The 21307-nt window shown below is 33.9% G+C and overlaps 1 protein-coding gene across 8 annotated transcripts in view; it reads right to left on the reverse strand.

The window, feature by feature from the left end:
* Nucleotides 1–21307, reverse strand: part of XRCC4 (X-ray repair cross complementing 4) — a 393136-nt gene that overhangs the window by 166798 nt on the left and 205031 nt on the right. For 6 of the 8 annotated variants that reach the window (XM_074207874.1, XM_074207871.1, XM_074207872.1 and 3 more), the window contains 3 exons: nucleotides 6287–6439; nucleotides 4961–5067; nucleotides 1149–1196 (listed from right to left, as the gene is read on the reverse strand). In XM_074207874.1, the coding sequence (XP_074063975.1) occupies nucleotides 1149–1196; nucleotides 4961–5067; nucleotides 6287–6439 (308 nt within the window). The remainder of the gene's footprint in view (nucleotides 1–1148; nucleotides 1197–4960; nucleotides 5068–6286; nucleotides 6440–21307) is intronic. The other 2 variants (XM_074207876.1, XM_074207875.1) reach the window with 2 other exon arrangements.

A 21307-nucleotide genomic window follows, 5' to 3' on the forward strand; every position in this document is an offset into this window, starting at 1 on the left:
ATCATCAATGAACATCTTATAAGATAGAATATTCAGAGAGGAAAATAATTTTCAAATATCATCAATATTCATTTTTAGAAACAAGACTTTGAACAGTCATAATTTCTAAAATTTCTCTCAGAATAATCCAGTACGATGTGCAACATTGAAAGGGTGCAGAACCATGAACTGCTTTTCACTTGTTGTCAACCAGATATGGTCATCATAGAGGCTTGCCAAAAAAGCAAGCCAGGTGAAATTTTTTTTAATTACTAAGAAGATGAATTTAGGCTGCTAGATATACCTATCCTTCAGGACAAAAAGGAATTTTAGAGGTACAAAAGCACCAACAAGGATATTTAAACTATTACAGAAACAGAAGCCATTTTAGTAATGGCAATAGTAGCACTATTCCAGAAAATTAAGGTTTGCAAAATACTTTGTGTTTGTGAGTGTGTGTGTGTGTGTGTGTGCTAATCTGAATCTCACAATATCCTCTGGGATAGGCGATATTATTATCATTCACAATCTACAGATTAGGAAATAAAGATTTAAATGACTTGCCCAGCTATAGTCAAGCACTGTCGAAGAAGGAGGATTCTGAATTCTTCCTGATTCTCAAGTTCTATCTACTGCACCACCAAAATGCCAAAGGCAGGGGTACAAATGACATGATTCCATAGAACATACCATCAAAAAAACAGATTCAGGTTTGAGACAAGGAAAAAATTGTACAAAAGTGGATCAGAATGTCTTGAAAAGTTCTCCCCTCACAGCAAGTTTTCCAACAAAACTTGGATAATTGTTTACTAAATGTATTGTAGAAATTATATATGCAGCCAGACATAGCCTTGGGAGTCCCTTCTAACTCAGAGATTGCTTGGCTCTAAACTGGGTCTTAATGATGCCAGTTTCTAGCAGGGTTCTATTGGAAGGAGCAAGAGAGATTCTTGCCTAAATTAGGAACTCCCTTAACATAGTTAATGGAAGGGGAGAGAACTGCTCCTTCTCATTCCAGAAGGTAAGGTAATCCCTATATACAGACAGGTTCTCCAGAATAAGTATGGCCTACATGAGACTGTCTGAATTAGAATCCAGCAAAACCTTCAGAGCACCCCAAGCCTTTCACATACTCATAGTGCAGAAAGAATATTTAATAATACCCTTACTTCCCACTGTGACAGTCCTGGATGGCAAATTGCTAGGGCTCACAGCACCTGTTTCAAGAAAAATCAAAATGTAGTCATCACCTGGTGAGTTTATTGAACTTTCCAGGTTCAGAGTCTTGGCGGGGAGTATTTTACTTTTGGAAGCTAATCTTATACTGTAATTTAAAGGAGCTATATGCTATTCAATATAATTTTGCATAAGCAGTAAGTACTTCACAATGGCAAAATGTTATCTTTTATTGATTTCCTCCCAAACTAGTCAGAGTTTAAAGAAAGGGAGTAGAAGCTGCAGCGGTATTAAACTCAAATAGAAATAGAAGGTTTGTATCTTGTCTTAGAAAACACATATTGACATCTGTGTTGTATTGTATTTTGATTTATTATGTTAAGTGAGCAACTAGATGGCACAGTGGAAAGAGCACTGGTCTTGGAGTTAGGTGGACAGGAGTTTGAATCCAGCCTTAGACACTTCATTCTTACTAGCTCTGTGACTTTGTGCAAGTCACTTAACTTTGACTATTCCACATCCAGGGCCATCTCCAGTAGTCCTGGATTCCTATCTGGCCACTGAACTCAGATGGTTCTGGAGGAGAAAGGGAGACTGGTACTTTGCACAGCACCACCTCATTCAAATCCAATTCATGTACTTGTCACAGCATCACCTCCCTAATGTCATGGTCTTCTTTGAAAATGAAGGAAAAACATTTTGTTAAGTAAATTATAATTTAATTTGATTTTTTTTTTTTTAGGATTTTGCAAGGCAAATAGGGTTAAGTGGCTTGCCCAAGGACACACTGCTAGGTAATTATTAAGTGTCTGAGGTCGGATTTGAACTCAGATACTCCTGACTCTAGGGTCAGTGCTTTATCCACTGTGCTACCTAGCCACCCCAATTTAATTTTATTTTAATCTGGTTCTCAGGAGTTTTGAAGGCCAATTTGATACCTCTGATACAGGAGAAATATCACCTTGCTAAAGGGCATGGCTATGCACAACAGAAGTTATATTATATTGTTCTTTCTGGTTTACTAATATATGATCTTAGTCTAGTGTCTCAAAATGCAAATAAATCTTAATAAAATACATTCCTTTCACTTGTTAGTCAGATTAATTACTTAGTTATTCTTCATAGATGGAATTCATCCAACTTGCTCACTAACAATGTTTGAATTTTAAAGTTTCAGTTCCTCTGGCAATTAATCATGTATTATAAGGACTAATACATTTTAGCTACTTGGAATACAAATACAATGAAAAATAATTCAAAAGGGGTTTATATATCCTAATAGAGGAACAGTAGAGATGGTGAGAACAGGCATGCTCAGAGAGAATAAATATAAAAAAGAATAAAGCCAAAGAAATACAGAATCTAGTTAAATGCAAGAAAGTTTGAGAAAAAGAAAACTAGACATTGTAAAGAACCCAAGAAAAATTTCATGAAGAATGGGTGCTTAGTCTTTCATTAAGAAAGAAAAGGAAAGGAGGATGAACATGCTGAGACTAGGCAAGGCAAGGTCAGCCAGGGCAAAGGCAAGTACAGAACATCACATGGAACAGAGGAATAAATAGTAGGCATTTTGGATGGATCACAGTATGGAAGGGGAATCATTTCTCTGGCTTAGCAAATAACTTTTAAAAGTTTTAATTTCTGATTTTACTATAAGATGATAATCTATTCTTTCTTATATCAAATGGGTTCATTATTCCCAATTTAACAAAAGAAAAAGTATATGTCATTATTATTAAAAGATAAAGGAACAAAAAATAATCTGTTCATAAAGAGATTGCCTAGCAATTTATTGCAAATTATTCTACCCTTTTTTTTAACATGTATAGATAAAAGTAAATGAAAGGTTTTCTTGAACTAGAGCTCCAGATTCACTAAATAACCCTAGGCAAATCACTTAACCTCCTTCATTATCCAGAAATGAGATAATAGCATATACTTAACTCAAGAAGATATTTGGGAATTTTAATAATTAATCTAAAGCACTTTAAAATAGTGAGCATTGCTATTTGGGTTGCAAAAGTCTAACTGGAAGAATGATTCACACAAAGATAGAATGAATATATTAAGTTTTTTCTTCTCCACTCTCTTGTCATTTTCTTTCCCTTTTCAGCCCTTAACACTTCTCTATTCTTTTTTTTCTTTCTCCTCTATACCTCTTACTATGGTGGGAAAAAAACAACAAAATAATATGCAGTCTATATGTTAAATTCAAATATTTTCTAGTCATCTTAAGATGAATATTGCCTATCTAACTTTATTTAGTAAACTGAAAGAGAAACCTACTTTGTATATGCATATATATCCACTGTGCCACCTATGCATATATATGCATATACACACATAATTTCCTACTCAGATTTTGTAGAATTTATTTTTTTAAACTAAGTTCAAGCATTTTGGAACTATTTCATGTCTTCTTGGCAAACTTCAGCTTCCTAATTTTTTATACAGAAACCAGAAGGAAAGGGACAGTTAAATGGCTAATAAAAATACTCCTAATTCTTTTACATCAAAAAGTTCTGCAGAACAGCATTCTGATATGTTAAATGTAAAAACATTATGAAACAAATTGAAAGAGATTTGAGTTTAAAAAAATTATGCTGTACAATAAAATATACTGTTGAAACTAAACATTGGGGGAAACTCTGAAAAGTTTTGCCAAATTTAAAATAGTAGAATTTCACAAGGAAAGTTACTTTTTGCAAATTGTCTGCATACATGAAAGAATCTAATTCTATTGCCCCCAGATATAGTTATGTATTTCCTTTTCAAGAAAAATTTCCATTGACTTCAGAGGGAAGTGTGCTGCTCTGAAGACAGAATGAGAGCCAGACCTATTGTTCTTAACCAGCATTCTGAAGTTTAAATGGAAAGGAACACAAATTGTTTTTCTTTGAGAGGTTTTATTACATTTGATCATAGAAGGATTTATTTTACATATAAACAAGGTACTAGTGTAAAATATGCATAACCTGTACCATAAAAGGCAAAATAATTTAATTTCTTTGGTGGAGTACTTAGGGGGAACTGGGGAGCTTCACATAGAATCTAATATAACTGTATGAATATCTAATACTTCATCTTGGGTTCTGGTCAATTTATCAAGAATTTATTAAATATTTTTTGTATGTTTGAGATTGTAACGAGGACTTTAGAGATTTTTCTGGGTCCAAAGTTCTAGTTTATCTAAACTGAATCAAGATGATATCAGTCAGGATTTTGAGCTTTAGTATGACTAAGAACTACAGAAAGTCACATTTATATGAAGAAACCTGAGGCTTAGTCAGATGAGATTAAGGGACTTCCCCGAGTTTCATGAGTGGTAAAAGTTGAAATAGCAGGAAACAAACTTGGGTCCTTGGAAATTTAACATCTAGAGGTTTTCACATTGTAGTATAGTAAGCTATAGTATATGTCTTTGGCTTGACTAATTCCAACCTATACATTTACCTTCAAAGAGCAAACTATTTGTTGTTTAAAGTAAAATGTTAATAGGTATAGGGAGTGGATTGATGATTTTATTAGTATACTCCATGATTGAGGAAATTCCTTCTACCAAAATAGATCATTATCTTCTCTGTAACATGGAAATCAATCTTAAAGAACTGATCAGACTCCTGAGAGAGTAAATCTGGTCCAAGGTCAGACAGCCATCACATATATGGCAGAGAGAACATCTGAACCTACGTTTTCTGGGCCTTGAGGCCAACTCTTCCTGGCTTCAGAATGCTATACCTACAATGCATTAGAAGACAGTATTATGTTAATAAATCCAAAAAAGGGAAACACATTTTGTTCTTACCTGGGACTACTTCAGAAGGAACAGGTAAATTTTCAATTTCCTCATCAGTACTTTCATCATAGGCTGCCTCTCTTTTGCTATGGCTTCGGGCATTGTCTATAGTTTCCCTGGGGGGGCAAAGAAAGGGCTATTCATTCAAACTGATTGAGTCAGATTTTTAAAAACAATAAAATTTATATATATGTTTAATGTGAAATGCATCAGAAGGGACACTAAATTCTGATTAGACAAACACATAAACCAATTTTACAGACTTATACATATGTTAGATGATAACATTTTATAGGTGGAAAAATCAATATTAATTCTATTAAGATAAAGCTTCCCCACTAATATAAAATATAACAAAAAGTGGTTTGATGGTTTGGGGGCCATTATTCTCTATAAATAATTCTTAAATCCACTTTCCAATGGCTACCATGTCAAAACATGCCAAAATTTGACACCTATTAAAGTGATTTTGCGAAATTTGCCACTAACTGATGAAAAAGTCACATGTATTTCTCAAGTATTATTTTTAAAAATACTCTATGATATACAAAAGAAAGATATTAAATATAAATATTAAAATATTTTAAAGAGTTCTACTGTATAATAAGAGCAAAGATTAATAGCTGAATAACTCAAGGGATATAATGGTATTTATGAATTTTCTTTAAAGAAATATTTAATTGATCCTGTATTCATGAAATACAAAAAAAAACCTAAGAAAAGCCTTGAGCACGTTCGTTAGATTTTTATATGGAGAATCCCCCAAAACATGGGGAAATTATATTTCTAAAAATGCAAAAAAAAAAAAAACTGAGCTTAAATTTAAAAAAAAAGCAACTCAAAGCCTGAAGATGAACATTTAAATGTAAGAAACACAGCTGGAAAAGCTATCTTTGCCTGAAAACAATATAAATGATATAATATTCATAAAAGGTGAGAGAATAAAAAAAATCAATAACTTAATCATAAAATAATTTAGAAACAATATCAGGGAACACTTATCTTATGAATGAAATGGCAATAATTTGTAGTCTCCATTTTATCAATTTATCAAATTTTATTCATTTTATCAATTTATCAATTTTAGATAGATCAAATCAAATCAAATCAAAAAGACCTATCTAAGGTCATGAGGTCAATTATAATCAAGAACAGAATCCATGCTCCTTAAACTCTAATTCAAAACTATATCACTTAATTAGGTTATTTGAAATCATGAACATTATACTATTGAAAGGTTAAATAGACTAATATTCAGTAAATTTGAAGAAATATAATTTAAATGTATATATTTTCCATCAAGTAATGGGATGTCTAATTAGAAATGTCCAATACCTTTCAGCTTGGGTATCTTCATCTGGTTCTTGGGCTTGTTTTAACAATTTATGTAAATTTCTAATCTTGGCTTTCTTCTCATTCAGCACCAGAATAAAACGCTCATAAAGGTCTGCTTCCAGATTTTCTTTAGCAGTCACACACTTTTCAAGACTAGAATTTAAAATCATAATTAAATTCTTACTTATTGGTTTTCTAATTTGAATGGATTCAATGAAAAGATATAAGAAAAACACATAAAAATAATTCCCTAAAGCTCATTATTATTAGTACAGTTTATAGCAGAAGTGTCAAATACAGTGACTTCTGGCCAAGATAACAGACAGAAGTCAAGCACTCTGCTAAGGTTTCCTGGCTTTCCATCAGAAATAATATGAATGAAACTTCTTCAGAAAAAGAATCTAGGAGAAGAACATCTGCCAACAAGGTCTGTTTAAGGGCAATGTGGATCAGCCAGGGGTAGAAAGCAGAGAGCCAGCACAGGGGCAGTGGGTTGAAGCCTGAGGACCAACCTAAGCCAAACAGACACTGGCTGTGGGAGCAGTGGTCTGGGGAGCCCCAGTGGGGCTAGAAGGCAAGTTCCAGCACAGAGAGTTGCAGCTTGACTCAGGCTATGAGCTCCATATTTTAAGAGAAGCCCACTTCCCAGTAACAGCTCCCCACCCCCAGGCTCAGGTGTGGGTAGCAGAGCTCCCTCAACTGAATATGGAGATTAACTACCTCAACCCAAGGTGCAGCCTACATTGTTCAAAGATAACAGCGTGCAGCTGCACCAGCCCACCCCCCTCCAGGCCTAGGGAGAAGGCCACAAATCAAGATCACAGACACTCCAAAGACAAAGCAACCAGAACCCAGTATTGGCTGGCCACTTGGAGTTACTAAACCCAGTGAGAAAAGCTTCTAGAATATGCAACACCAAAGGTCTGCGAATCAGCCCTTCCCCTCCCCCAACACAAGATCTTAGGAAAATAAGGAAAGGCCAAAGAAAGGGTGGCCCATTGAAAACTACCTTGAAGACAAAGATCATAACCCAGAGAGAGGTAGAACTTCTGTGTAGAATATGAATTGATTGCCAGCCCAGAAATATTTCCTAGAAGAAAGCAGGAAGGAGTAATGGATAGAGCACCGAACATGGAGTCAGGAGGACTTGAGTTCAAATGTGATCTCAGATACATAATAACTACTTAGTTGTGTGACCTTGGGCAAGTCATTTAATCCCACTGCCTTGAAAAAACTAAAAAAAAGAAATAATTGGAAAAATTGGGAAAGGAAACTCAAGAGAAAATTAACATCTTGAAACAAGAAAACAAATCCTTGGAAAATACAATTGGACAAATGCAAAAAGAAAATAATTCTCAAAACCTCAATTGGGCAAATGGAAAACTCCTTCAAACATAGAATTGACCAATAAGAAAAGGAATTACAAAAAGGTAAATGAAGAAAATTCTTCTCTAAAAAAAAGAATGGAGTTTGCCATACGACTACAAGAATCTGTTAAACAAAACCCCAAAATTGAAAAAATAGAGAAGAAAATGTGAAAATACATCATTGGCAAAACCATGAACCTCGAGAATTTATCCAGGAGAGACAACTTAAGAATCATTGGGCTTCTTGAAAACACCGAAGAGAAAAAAAACACGGACTCATTATTACAGGATTTAGTGATGGAAAACTGCCCTGATATCATGAAACCAGAGGACAAAATAGTTATTGAAAGAAAACATCAACCCCCTATGGAAAGGGACCCTAAAATGAAAACTAAGGAATATTGTGTCCAAATTCTAGAACTGTCAGATAAAAGAGAAAATCCTGCAAGCAACCAGAAAGAAACAATTCAGATACCAAGGAGCCACATTAAGGATTACACAGGACCTGGCTGCATCAATATTAAGGGATCAAAGGGCCTGGAATGCAATATTCTGAAGAGCAAGAGAGCTTGCAATGCAGCCAAGAATTCACTATACGACAAAACTGAATCTTCTCTTCCAGGGGAAAAGATGGACATTTAACTTTTCCTGATGAAGAGATCAAAGCTAAATAGAAAATTTGGACTTCAAACAGGAGACTCTAGAGACACATGAAAAGGTTAAAAAAAAAGTGTAAAGAAAAAACTGCTACCCAAGAAGATGAAACTGGCTATATCTCCACCTGGGAGAAAGATTCTCATAACGCTGGAGAATTGTGACTCTATTAGAAAGAATATACTTAGCCAGAAGTAATGGACACTTATGAATTATCTGTGACTCTGATAGAATGATTTAAAAACAATATCTCCTTAAAATGGGGGTACAGTAAAGAGACGGGAAGATTGAGGAGACTGAATGGGGTAAATCACATTATATAAAGAGGTACAAAGGACCTATTGCAATAGAAGGGATGAAGGATGAAGGATGAAGGTGAAAACCGCCTGAATCTTACTTTCAATTAGTATTGCTGACAAAGGACTCATTTCTAAAATATATAGATGACTGAGGCAAATTTATTTAAAAAAAAGCCATTCCCCACTGACAAATGGTCAAAGGATATGTGTAGGCAATTTACAAATGGGGAAATCAAAGTGATCCATAATCATAAGAAAAATTGCTCTAAATCATTATTGACTAGAGAAATGCAAATTAAAGCTTCTCTAAGTTTCTACCTCACACATCTCAGACTGGCCAATATGACCAGAAAAGACAATAATCAATGTTGGAAGGGATGTGGGAAATCTGGGACACTAATGCATTGTTAGTGGAGCTGTGAACTCATCTGACCTTTCCGGAGAGTAATTTGAAATCATGCCCAAAGGTATTGGCTAAGAAATAGGGTGGTGGATCAGTGGAACAGACTATGTGAAATAACAGTAAGTGATTATAGTAATCTACTTTGATAAATCCAAAGAGTCCAGCTACTGGGATAAAAACTCTCTCTTTGATTAAAAATTGTTGGGAAAATTGGAAGTTAGTATGGAAGAAAACTGGATTAGACCAACACCTCACACCCTATACCAAGATAAGATCAAAATGGATACAGGATCTAGATATAAGGAACAATACTATAAGCAAACTAGAAGATCAAGGAATAGTTTATCTGTCAGATCTATGGAAAGAGGAGCAATTTATGACCAAGGAAGAGATGGAGATACATCATAAAAAACAAACTAGATAATTTTGGTTACATTAAATTAAAAAGCCTTTGCACAGGAAAAACCATTGTAACCAAGATCAAAAGAAATGTAGTAAATTGGGAAACCATTTTACAACTAGTGTTTTCTGACAAAAGACTCATCTCTAAAATATACAGAGAACTGAGTCAAATTAAAAAAAAAAGACAAGCCATTCCCCGATTGACAAATGGTTAAAGGATATGCAAAGGTGATTTACAGATGAGGAAATAAAAGTAATCCATAGTCATATGAAGAATTGCTCTAAATCACTACTTATTAGAGAAATACAAATTAAAACATCTCTAAGATAGCACCTCACACCTCTCAGACTAGCCAATATGACCCAAAAGGACAATGATCAAAGTTAGAAGGGATGTGGGAAATCTGGGACACTAATACATTGTTGGTGGCGCTGTGAACTCATCCAACCCTTTCTGGATAGCAATTTGGAATTATGGCCAAAAGACAACAAAAATGTGCAAACCCTTTGATCCAGAAATACCACTACTTGTACAAAAATATTCACATTCAACTCAGATCAATGCACACTATGGGAATGATGTAAAGACTAACAAACTGCCTTCTGTGGGTGGGGGGGAAGCAAGATTGGGGCAAAAATTGTAAAACTGAAAATAAATGAAACCTTTCTAAAAAAATAAATAAAATATTTTAAAAATGTAAAAAAATGTGCATACTCTTTGATCCAGCAATACCACTACTGGGTCTATATCCTGAAGAGATCATGAAAAAGGGTAAAAACATCACTTGTACAAAAATAGCCCTGTTTATGGTGGCAAAGAATTGGAAATTGCATGAATGTCCATCAACTGGGGAATGGCTGAACAAATTGTGGTATATGTATGTTATGGAACACTATTGTTCTATTAGAAACCAGGAAAGATGGGAATTCAGAGAAGCCTGGAAGGATTTGAATGAACTGATGCTGAGTGAGATGAGTATTGCCAGAAGAACGTTGTACACCCTAACAGCAACATGGGATGGATGATCAGTCTTAAGGACTTGCTCATTTCATCAGTGCAACAACTTTAGGGTATCTGGGATGGAGAATACCATCTATATCCAAAGAAAGAATTGTGGAGTTTAAACAAAGACCTAAGACTATTACCTTTAATTTAAAAAGAAAAAAATACCTTATTATCTAATTTTGTTATCTTTTATATTTTATTTTTTGCTTAATGATATTACTTTTCTCTCTCAATGCCTTCAATTGCATAACATAGAAACAATGTAAAGACTATCAGATTGCCTTCTGTGGTGAGTGGGGGGGAGGGAAGGGAGATTGGGGGAAAAATTGTAAAATTCAAAAAACAATTAAAAAAATGAAAAAGTGTCAAACACACAGCCCATATGGTACTGGAATACTCTCAAGGAGAGTTTAAATAAAATTAAAATGTAATTGAGACATATTTGACAAAAAAATAAACATGCAGTATAACATAGATAATGCCGATATGTTGTTTTCAAAGTCAACATGCAGGAATCCTTATACATGGTTTAGTGGGCCCCCTTTTAATGAGATTGACATATATTGTCTCAACAAAATATAGGCAGTGCATGCTACAAGTCTTAAAAAATTATATGAATATATTATCTAGTTAAAAATAGGGATACTAAATTTATTATGTATGTCCTGTAGGACTGAAAAATTTTAAAATGGATTTAAAGAACTTAGAATGAATGTCAAAAATTCTCAAATTTACCCATTTCCTGGATTCATTGATTTAAAAAAATACAGACATCTATAAAACTGAAAAATCCAATAAAAAGAAATAGTAGCTTGATATGGTTTTATAGTTTGGAGTGATATTAATAAACAACCAGCATAAACCTATGATCTTTTATTTATTTAAATTCAGATATAGACACCAAGGCCTATAATTTCTTCCCTCCATATCTAAAAGTGGTCAAATAACTTTTTAAAAGTATTATATTAATTTTAGTCTTCCAATGTATGGAGAGAGTTGATCCAACAAGAGAAGCAGGGAAAGGGAATATGAATATACTTGATATGGGATCTCTATGCCAGTAATAACTACATTTTTTTAAGGTTTTTGCAAGGCAAACGGGATTAAGTGGCTTGCCTAAGGCCACACAGCTAGGTAATTATTAAATTTCTGAGACCAGATTTGAACCGAGCTACTCCTGACTCCAGGGCCGGTGCTCTATCCACTATACCACCTAGCTGCCCTTCTAGGGACAGTATTGAATTATAATTGGCAAATCTTGGATAATTATGACCAAGGGATACCTCAGAAGAGCTTACTACCAACACATCTCCTTGAGGCAGGGCTTTTTAATTGTGCCTTTATACTCTTAGTTCCTAGCACAGTTTCTTTCACATGAGTAATGTTATAAGTTATTAGACTGAAAAATTCCATTTATATGAATTTGTATATATCAAGCAAATTACAGAAAAAGAAGCACATCAAAGGAGAGGCAAGGAACTAAAACTAAAAATAAGTAGTGGGAACATAGCAGACCCTGACAGAATCAAGGAAGAATTAACCTCTTCAAGCATGCCAGGCACTGCCTTTATCTTTTGAGTTAAAGTATCAAAGAAGTACATAATCCTTACTAGAAGAGGGTACTCTCATTTCCTCTAGAACTTAAGAGCCTGAGGGAGGTGCCTGGAACATAGAGAAGTTAACTGATTGCTCAGGGTCATATGGTCAATAGATGTCAATAGGTGGGCCTGCAGCATGGTTCTTACCTAGCTTTGAGTATTTCTCGTATTACACCATACTACTTTTCAATTATTTTAAAAAGATGTGAGGGTGGCTAGGTGGCGCAGTGGATAAAGCACCGGCCCTGGAGTCAGGAGTACCTCGCTTCAAATCTGGTCTCAGAAATTTAATAATTACCTAGCTGTGTGGCCTTAGGCAAGCCACTTAATCCCGTTTGCCTTGCAAAAACCTAAAAAAAAAAAAAATGCTATACTGGTAGAATGATTTTTTAAAGTACCCAAATAATTCAGAAACTCCTAATTCACATGTAAATTAAATTAGATAAAGCTAACTGGAAATGCACTGTATGAAAATATAAGAAGAAACGAACATTAAATTACATTTTGTGATACTATATCTTTGGTTTGTTTCATATTGGAAATAATTTGTCTAATTTTAATGTGATAACAGATGGCTGAACAGAATTTTCAATTAGATAATTTCAACAATTCTTAAATGAAATATATGTACTAAATTAGCTATCATGAGAATTTTGATCTATTTGTTTAAATTAACTCTTTACTGAAACATCAAATTAAAATATATCTTTTGTATAAAATGAAAACAAATTCTTTCAAAATTATATGTACAACTAATACCCAGTATTTAACACTAGATAAGGCTTATATACACCAACATATATAATACTGTGCAAACTTATCAGAATTACAAGATGAGATATGAAAGTCTCTATCAGCAAGGAATTCATAACCTAATGTCCTCTAGAACTATTAGACCTTAAAAAGACTAATTCTACAACTATTAGGTGGTGTCAGATACGTATTAATCCAGTGAAACATTGTAAGGTCATAAGATCATAACAGAACCAACTCTAATGATATTTTTACTTTTAGTGACTTTACAGTATATTCCTTAAATTTATTAACCAATCCATTTTGGAACAGGCATGGCCAAATCATTAAAAATAGCAAGGTCATTTTGAAATGATCACAGAAAATTGGGAAGTCATTAATAATACACGCACACATATATATGTATAAATATAAATGAAATTTAATATTGAAAAAATCAAGATTATAGATGTGGCCAGGGAAAACAAAATAAGAGAGAGTTAAGGAAGACTTAAGCAAAAACTGTACACAAAATGTTTATGCCACAGTGGATACTGAGCTAATTACTACCCAGTATTATATCACTCATTTATTCTAAAGAAAAGAACTCAGATATTGAGATATAGAGAAAAAGATATATAATAAAGATAAATAAATAAATAAATATATGTAATAATATTATTTTCCTGTTTTAATCTTGCCTAGTCAGATTTTATATATTCACTTGAGGACTTATAGCAAAAGGAAAAGTTTGGGGTAAGTTCAGACTGCGTGTCTTTTAAAATAGTAAAATAAACTGAAGAAGATTACACAAGTTATTTAATAACTACTTAAACATATGAAAGTTTCTTATCCAAAAAATAACTAGCTCATCTCCACTCTCAGTGGAGATGAAGAAATGGACATAAGTTGAAACATGAAATATTAAGACTGACAAGACAGAAGGAAGAATTATCTGTTAGTGACAGATGTTATACACTAGAATGAGTTACCAAGGAAGGTTAAAGACATTTCTTGAGGTCTTTAAAAATAGGATGGGCTCTGTCTCTACAAAATGTTATCCTACTTAAAGATACAAAGATGAACCTGATGAGATTTGAATATTTCTTTTCCAGATGTAAAGATTTCATGATCAACCTCACTGAATTTTTACAAAACTGTCAGAACAAATGCATTATAACTAAATGTCTTAGATAAGTTTTACTAAGTTTCTATATCCAAAGCAAATCCTTCAGAAAGGAAAAAAAAATAAATCTTAGCACCTGAAATCAATCATCATGAAATACTATTGGAATAAAAATTATTCATATTTTGAAGGGCAACATAAATATCCTCAAAGTAAATTTTTCCTCTATTTTTTTCCTTTTTTAAAAGAATAGTTTAAGTACCTCACCTATCAGGAACTCAGTTTGCATTGCCAAATGCAATGTGGTTGTGAATTGGCTCAGGAATAAAAAAAGTCTCTATAGTCAGAAAAAGAACAAATGCTACATAGTGCCTGCACTGATGCTTATGCAACCTGTTCACACAGAGTCTCTAAAGCTTCATACACAAAGCTTATTTACATTCTATATTACAAATAATTATAACAAGCTTGGTTAGTGTTTTCAAGGCCATAACAAATTAGAGATAATAAATTTAAGGGAGAGCAGGACATAGAAAATGAATGATGCCATAAACAGTCACACTAACCACAGCATTAAATGATAACTGACAATCTGACAGTGTGGAAAAAGGAAGAGAAATTAAGAAATAATTATTCAAAAATCATAATAGTTTGGAATAATTTAACTTCAAATTAATATCCCAATATCTCCTGAGAGCATTAAATGATTTAAACAGCTGATATTTATTAAGAAAATTATCATCCCAAAAGGTTAAATCTTTATCAATTAAAAATAAATCATAGGGGGGTCTGTTATATAAGATTAAATATATTTGCATATGTGAATGTATAATTTTTAATCCAAGAAAACTTATTCACACAATACTAAGATTTCTATTCCATAAGTTGATTTGTATGTATATATAAAATGCAAAAATATCTAATTAAACAAAGCATTCATTTAATTTTAGTACTAAAATTTCAATAGAGACATTGACTTATAATTATGTCATATGGCATTATGTTTCTGATGGGAACAGTACATGATAAATTTATCCTTTTGCAATGTGAATTTCAAATGTACCTTTAGCATAAACAATAAATTGTGAACTTAGTGATGGCTGAACAAAGTTGACACTATTATTACAATGCCAAATGGCTGCACTGGAGGCTATGTAGTAACCTTAAGGAAGTCATGGTTGTTCCTGAGGCTTGCAGATGGTACTGTTTTCTTCTGTGAAACACTTTATGTGAATACTAATCCTAATATCAGGAAAATGTTATTTTGTTATAAGTTTTTCATAATTTTGAAAAAATTACTAAACACTAATTTCAGGGTTAGATTTCTTTTTTGGAAAACAAACTACTTATAATCTGCAAATATAAAGGAAAGTAATTTAAAATAAAATCAAAAGTGATTACAAAGAATATTTATTATTCTTGCTAATCCTCTGAAAATTTACTATTCTCATCATGATGTTTCAGATGAATTCATAGTGGAGTTGCCTCTAGACTTTCAAAAATTACATTACTGGAGTGTGAGCTCTTAGAAATCTAATGAGGTGACATGTGGGAAAGGAACATTTGATCAGCAGAATTGGGCTCTAAAGGCTGAAAGTCATTTAACCAGTTGTCTTGATGTACAATGGTGATAATGATCCCTGAAGTACCCATCTCAAAGGACTGTTCTCAGGATCAAATAAGACCAGTGTTTCAAATGAGACCAGTGTTAAGTGAAAAGTCCACCTTGAAGCATGTTATAAGATATCAGCATCATTTTTTTTTTAGGTTTTTGCAAGGTAAATGGGGTTAAGTGGCTTGCGCAAGGCCACACGGCTAGGTAATTATTAAGTGACTGAGGCCGGATTTGAATTCAGGTACTCCTGACTCCAGGGTCAGTGCTTTATCCACTGCACCACCTAGCCGCCCAAGCATCATTGTTGATACTGTTATTATTATGGATATTATTATCACAACCATTTTCCATCTGCTGCTCTGCTTGGTTTTAACTCTAGGAACAAGATGGCCTTCCCAGGATAAACATGATTATTTCAATTCACATCTCTGAACTGCTAATTCATACCTTCCCACTTCCTTCCACCTCTTCTCCCCTCAGATTGGAGAGAAAGAAGGTAGATTCCCCACAAAGCTTTCTTTTATGGAGGGCAGGATTTGGACTTTCCAGGTCACTCCACTTCCCATCTGCAACTCTGCTTGATTTCAAATCCATTGAATAAGATGGAGAGAGAGGGAGATACTACTTGGTGCTCCCCTCTTCTCTATGCACCCCGGCTACTTTCCAGCTTCCATATGCATATTTTCTTCCTATTTTAGATGATAAGCTTTTTGAGTGCAGGGAATGTCTTCCTTTTTCTTATTTCAATCCCTAAGTGCTTAATGCAGTACTTGGTTCTTAATAAATGTTTATTGAACTGAATGACCACCAAGCTAATAAATATGGTAAGGATGATCATTAGTAGAGTTAGTAAGTAGGTGAACTATTTGTCCATGTAACCTATATTATAAAACCATGAAGTCTTGATAATATTCTATTGTGTTTGTCTCTATAAGATTGACTCATCATCCCTACTCTATTGATTTCTTCCCTGTTTTCTATAAACACCCTCATGTCTCCTTTATCCTGGAAAAAATATCACTTGATCTAATAATCATTAAAAGTATCATCCTTTATCTTTACTACCTTTCATGGCTAAATTATGTCCACTACACATGGTGTCTGGAGCCATAGGGTGGCATTGTATATACGATGCTCAGCCTTGAGTCAGGAAGACAGGAGTTCAAATCTGAGTTCAGACAATTATTGGCTGTGTAACCCTAGGCAAGTTACTTAGCCCTATCTTGGTTTCATCAAGTGTAAAATGAGCTAAAGAAAGAAATAGCAAACTACTCCAGTATCTTTGCCTAGAAAATTCCAAAAGAAGACACAAAGAGTGAGTCACAATTGAAAATACTCAACAACAGCCACCACAATAATACTTGGTGCCTTCATTTCCTTTCTGATCATTTGTTTCTACACAATTTACAATGTCTTTCAACTGCATCATTCTAAAATCAAAAACTAAAATGTTTCTTGCCAAAATTACTGATGAATTCTCAGATACCAGATTTAATGATCTTTTGTTAGTCCTTGTCCATCCTTCTTGACCTTTTGATGGTCTTTGATACTATTGATTACCTTTTTCTACTTGATAATCTCTTCTATCAATTTGATGGTACTGCTTTTTTCTTGTTCTCCTTTAACTTGTATGATTTTTTTTCTCAGTTTCTGTTGCTGGATCTTTATCTAGGTCATGTCCACTAACTGTGGAATTCCCCTAAGTATATCTCTTGATTCCTTTTTACTTCTTCTACATTCTCTTGCTTGTTTCAATTATCATCACTATAAGCATGATGCCCAAATCTATATATCCAGTTCAAGTTTCTCTTGCTCTTAATTCCGTCATTACCAACTCATCACCACCTTGTCCCTCATTATCAACCATTTTTGAACATAAGAGACTGTATGTCATTTAAAAATCTGAAACTCGAAAAGTCCAAAAAAAAAAAAAAGAATTCATTATCTTTTCCCTCAAAGCCCCCTCTCTTCCTAACTTTCCTATCACTATGAAGGATAGGCACCACCTTCCCAGTCAACCATTGTGAACATCAATGTAATCCTTGAGTTATCCCTTACATTTAATTCACATAATCAGTCTGTTGTCAAGTCTTGTCATATCCTGCAACGCTGTTCCTATAGTTCCCTTTCTTTATATTCTCACAAGTGCCACTCTGATGCCCTCATCACCACATGCTCAGACTAATATAGTCACACAAGGATCTCCTTGCTACCAGTCTCTGCCCACTCCAATTCCTCCTCCACTGAGATGCCAAGTGATTTTTTTAAAATCACCAGTCTGACCATGTCATTCTTAACTCAGTAAACTCTGGTTGTTCTCTATCACCTACAAGATCAGATATAAAATCTTCTTTTTTGGCTTTCCAAGGTTTTCACAGTCTTCTCTCTTCCTATCTTTCTAAGCTTACTCCATATTCCTCTCTTTGTACTATAATACTTTTTATGAGATGCATATTGACTCCTTTGTAGGAATGTGAATGCCTTGAGGAAAGGAGTTATGTTTGTGCTGGGACACTCCAGTATTTAGAAAAAAACTTGGCAAATAGTATTACTTAATAAATGATTTCTGATTGACTGACATTAAGAAACCTGCCCATGCACACACAGCTAGTAAAGTATCCAAAGTGAGATTCATTATGATTCCAATTTCAGCATTCTATCTAAGATGCCATATTAGGAGAGGCATTTTGAGAAATCTTTCACTTATCTCAAGCCAAATCTGACTATTTCTGGAAAGTTCAAAAAATAGCAAATCCAACAAAGTCCTTTGTTCTCATCTGTGTGTGTCAGAGACTTAGAGCGTACATCAGCTGTCTCATATTCCTACTCCTGTTTTTCATTCAAGGAAGTGGTATTGAATATTGATGAGAACGCCTTCATATAGCCTCTGGCAGTCATTTTAGACTAATTTGTTCAAGTACCAAATACCCAGTCTGCATTTTTGTGGGTAATTTGTGGATAGTTTCTTTCATCTTAAGGGCACTCTGAATTTGGCATACACTGTTTATAATGAATATAGCTCATCACCTTTAATTTGATCTGTTTATCATAAAACAAAAGCATATACCAAGCTAGAGTTTCAAATAAAAAGATCACCTTTAATCCTAGATACTTAATATTTATTGTTTTGTACTAAATTAGAAAAACTACAAATTAATGAGACACTGTATTTTCAAATTCTGTATTATATAGGATGCAATTATTTGTACAGGATGAAATTAAATTAATTTCTTATTTAAAATTCTCTTATGACACTGGGGATAAAAGTAATCTTTTACATGTAATTAAAGCCATTAGTAATATAACAAGAGTGTTTGTAATTTTAAAAATCTGTTTATATCTGTACAAAAATAATTTCTTTAAATTTGAGTATATATTTCTATCGATGTTATCTCAATTAGATACTAAAATCCTTTACTGCTCTCAAAGCATTATCTCATGCACGAGTAATGTCAACACAGTAAACTCCCTAGAGTTATCAGTCAATAGTCTTAGAATGTCTTTATGAAATTTAAGATTAAAGTTTGACTATAATATCAAAGTTGTAAATAGATTCACTCTATTTTATATTGCATTATATTATGATTCAGAAATGAATAGATTATGGATATTATAATTAATATATACATAAATATATAAACATATTATATATAAAATTTAAGTGATTACCTGTCAGTCTTGTTATCTATATAAATGTATCTACACATAGTGTATGATCTAGTTATCCTACATATAATGTAACTAGGATTATAGGATCTTAGATTTTGAACTGTATAAGACCTTAAATGCCATTAATACAATCTGCACTTTTTATAGGTGAGGAAATTGAGACTCAAAATGTCACACAGCTAGTCGGTGTCAGATCTGTTACATGAACCTTAGCTACCCTTCTTCTAACACTCTATCTCATCTAGGATATGCTGCTTCCAATAGGTAATGCTTGAAGTTGGGACTAATAGAGTTATAGCTATAGTGCTGAACCTCTGGCAAAAATCACCTAACCTCTCAGAGGCCCAGGAAAGCCTTTACAACTTCACAATGAGGAACAGTAGTATGACTTATGTTGATTGAAAAAAGTTTCTTCATCAAGAAGAGTCAGGGAAAAAAAGGATGAGGAGACTATCTATATATGTAACACATATATAAGGAGGAAGATCCACTCCACCTTAATTTAATTGCAGAATGCTCAGGTTTCTTATTTGAATCAGTTAATAGAAATGATGCAGCTTTAAATGATTTATACCCTGTGGTCTATTTATGAAGTTCATAACATTTTGACTGGACCAAGAAAGGAACTGGCTGATTAGTCAAACAAGCTAACCATATGGGGGGGGGCAGCGGTAATTTAAATAGCAAAGAGATTTCAGCTGTTCATCAATGAGTCATTCAAGTGGTAAACCAAGTTAGTGGTGAATAAGTATAGTAGTGCAGGACTCCCAAGTTCAAGAGCTGAGGACTCCAGTCACAGAGCTGGAGCCAAGATGCTTAAAGGGACTTGCTCTTGTGAGGGAGAGGAAAGTTCCTCTTCCTCTCTCTTTCAACCCCCGCACCCCCAAATCCACACCTTTGACTATGTAACTGGAGAGACTAAACCCTCAGCCTAAAGTTCATCTGGCCAGGATCATTAATTTGGACTTCAGAAGACAAGGAATAAATCCAGGTGCAGGGTAAAACCCTGAGAGTTTTGAATAGCCTGAAAGGAGCATGATTCCTTGTATCAGAGAAAGGCAGTTTTGGATTCAAGGCCATAAAAGATTATGAAAAAGAAGGGAAAGGAACAAGCATTTCTTATGCACCCACCCTGTGTCAGGAACTATAATAAACACCTTAAAAAATTTCATTTGATTCACATAAAAATCCTGTGAGAGCTTCATTTTACAGCTTAGGAAGTGAGCTAGAGATTAAGTGACTCGCTCAGTAACACCTAACTAGTAAGAATCTGAGGCTGTATCTGAACTCAGACCCCAGCTTTGAGTTACATTTGCCACTCATGTTCTATCCCGAGTGTCTCACTACTACTGAAAGCTTGAGCCCACTCTTTTACCATTCTTCTTGGAGCCAAGTATGCATCTGTTGGAGAGTGTTGTATGAGACTTTGAAGAAAATGATTTGTACCTGCTATCCTTATGATTATCACATCAGTAAATACCATTGAGAAAAGTTAATTGACTGTTAATGGAAAGTGCACAAATAAGGGATTATGAACAGCAGCATTAGAAACAAGGCTCTTAGGGTTTTCCTAAGAATCCTGAAAATAACTAATGTCCAATCTATTGAGAAGTCCAAACCTTAAGTGTGATAGAAGACCAAGGGAATAAAACCTAGATGGATGGATGTGTATGAAAAACAGAGTTAGAGGCAGCTAGACCTGGAGTCAGGAGGATCTGAGTTCAAATTTGACCTTAGACACTTGATATGTACTACCTGTGAGACACTAGGCAAATCACTTAACCCCATTTCCCCACAAAAAAAGATTAAACAAATAAAACAAAAATAGATTTTGGTCTTTTGAAACATTTAATCAATACACATTAATTCAGGGCATGTGCTGAACTAAGGTTATTTTACAGAAGAGAAATTTCAGGAGAGAGAATTTAACTGACTTTTCTTATGTGATTTCAAAGATCATGGTAAAAACAAGAACAAAAGTAAACTTCCCAAATTCTTTATCCAATGAGCTCAATTACCTCCGTTGTTAAAAAAAAATCCCAATGGCAAGGCATTTCAATCAGATAAAAAGAATTTAGTAAAAAGACAAAATATGTACTCTAAGTCCCACACACTATCCATACCAAGGATCCAAAAAGCTCATCAGACAT

This window comes from Macrotis lagotis, chromosome X (assembly GCF_037893015.1).
Source record: "Macrotis lagotis isolate mMagLag1 chromosome X, bilby.v1.9.chrom.fasta, whole genome shotgun sequence".
NCBI lineage: Eukaryota > Metazoa > Chordata > Mammalia > Peramelemorphia > Peramelidae > Macrotis > Macrotis lagotis.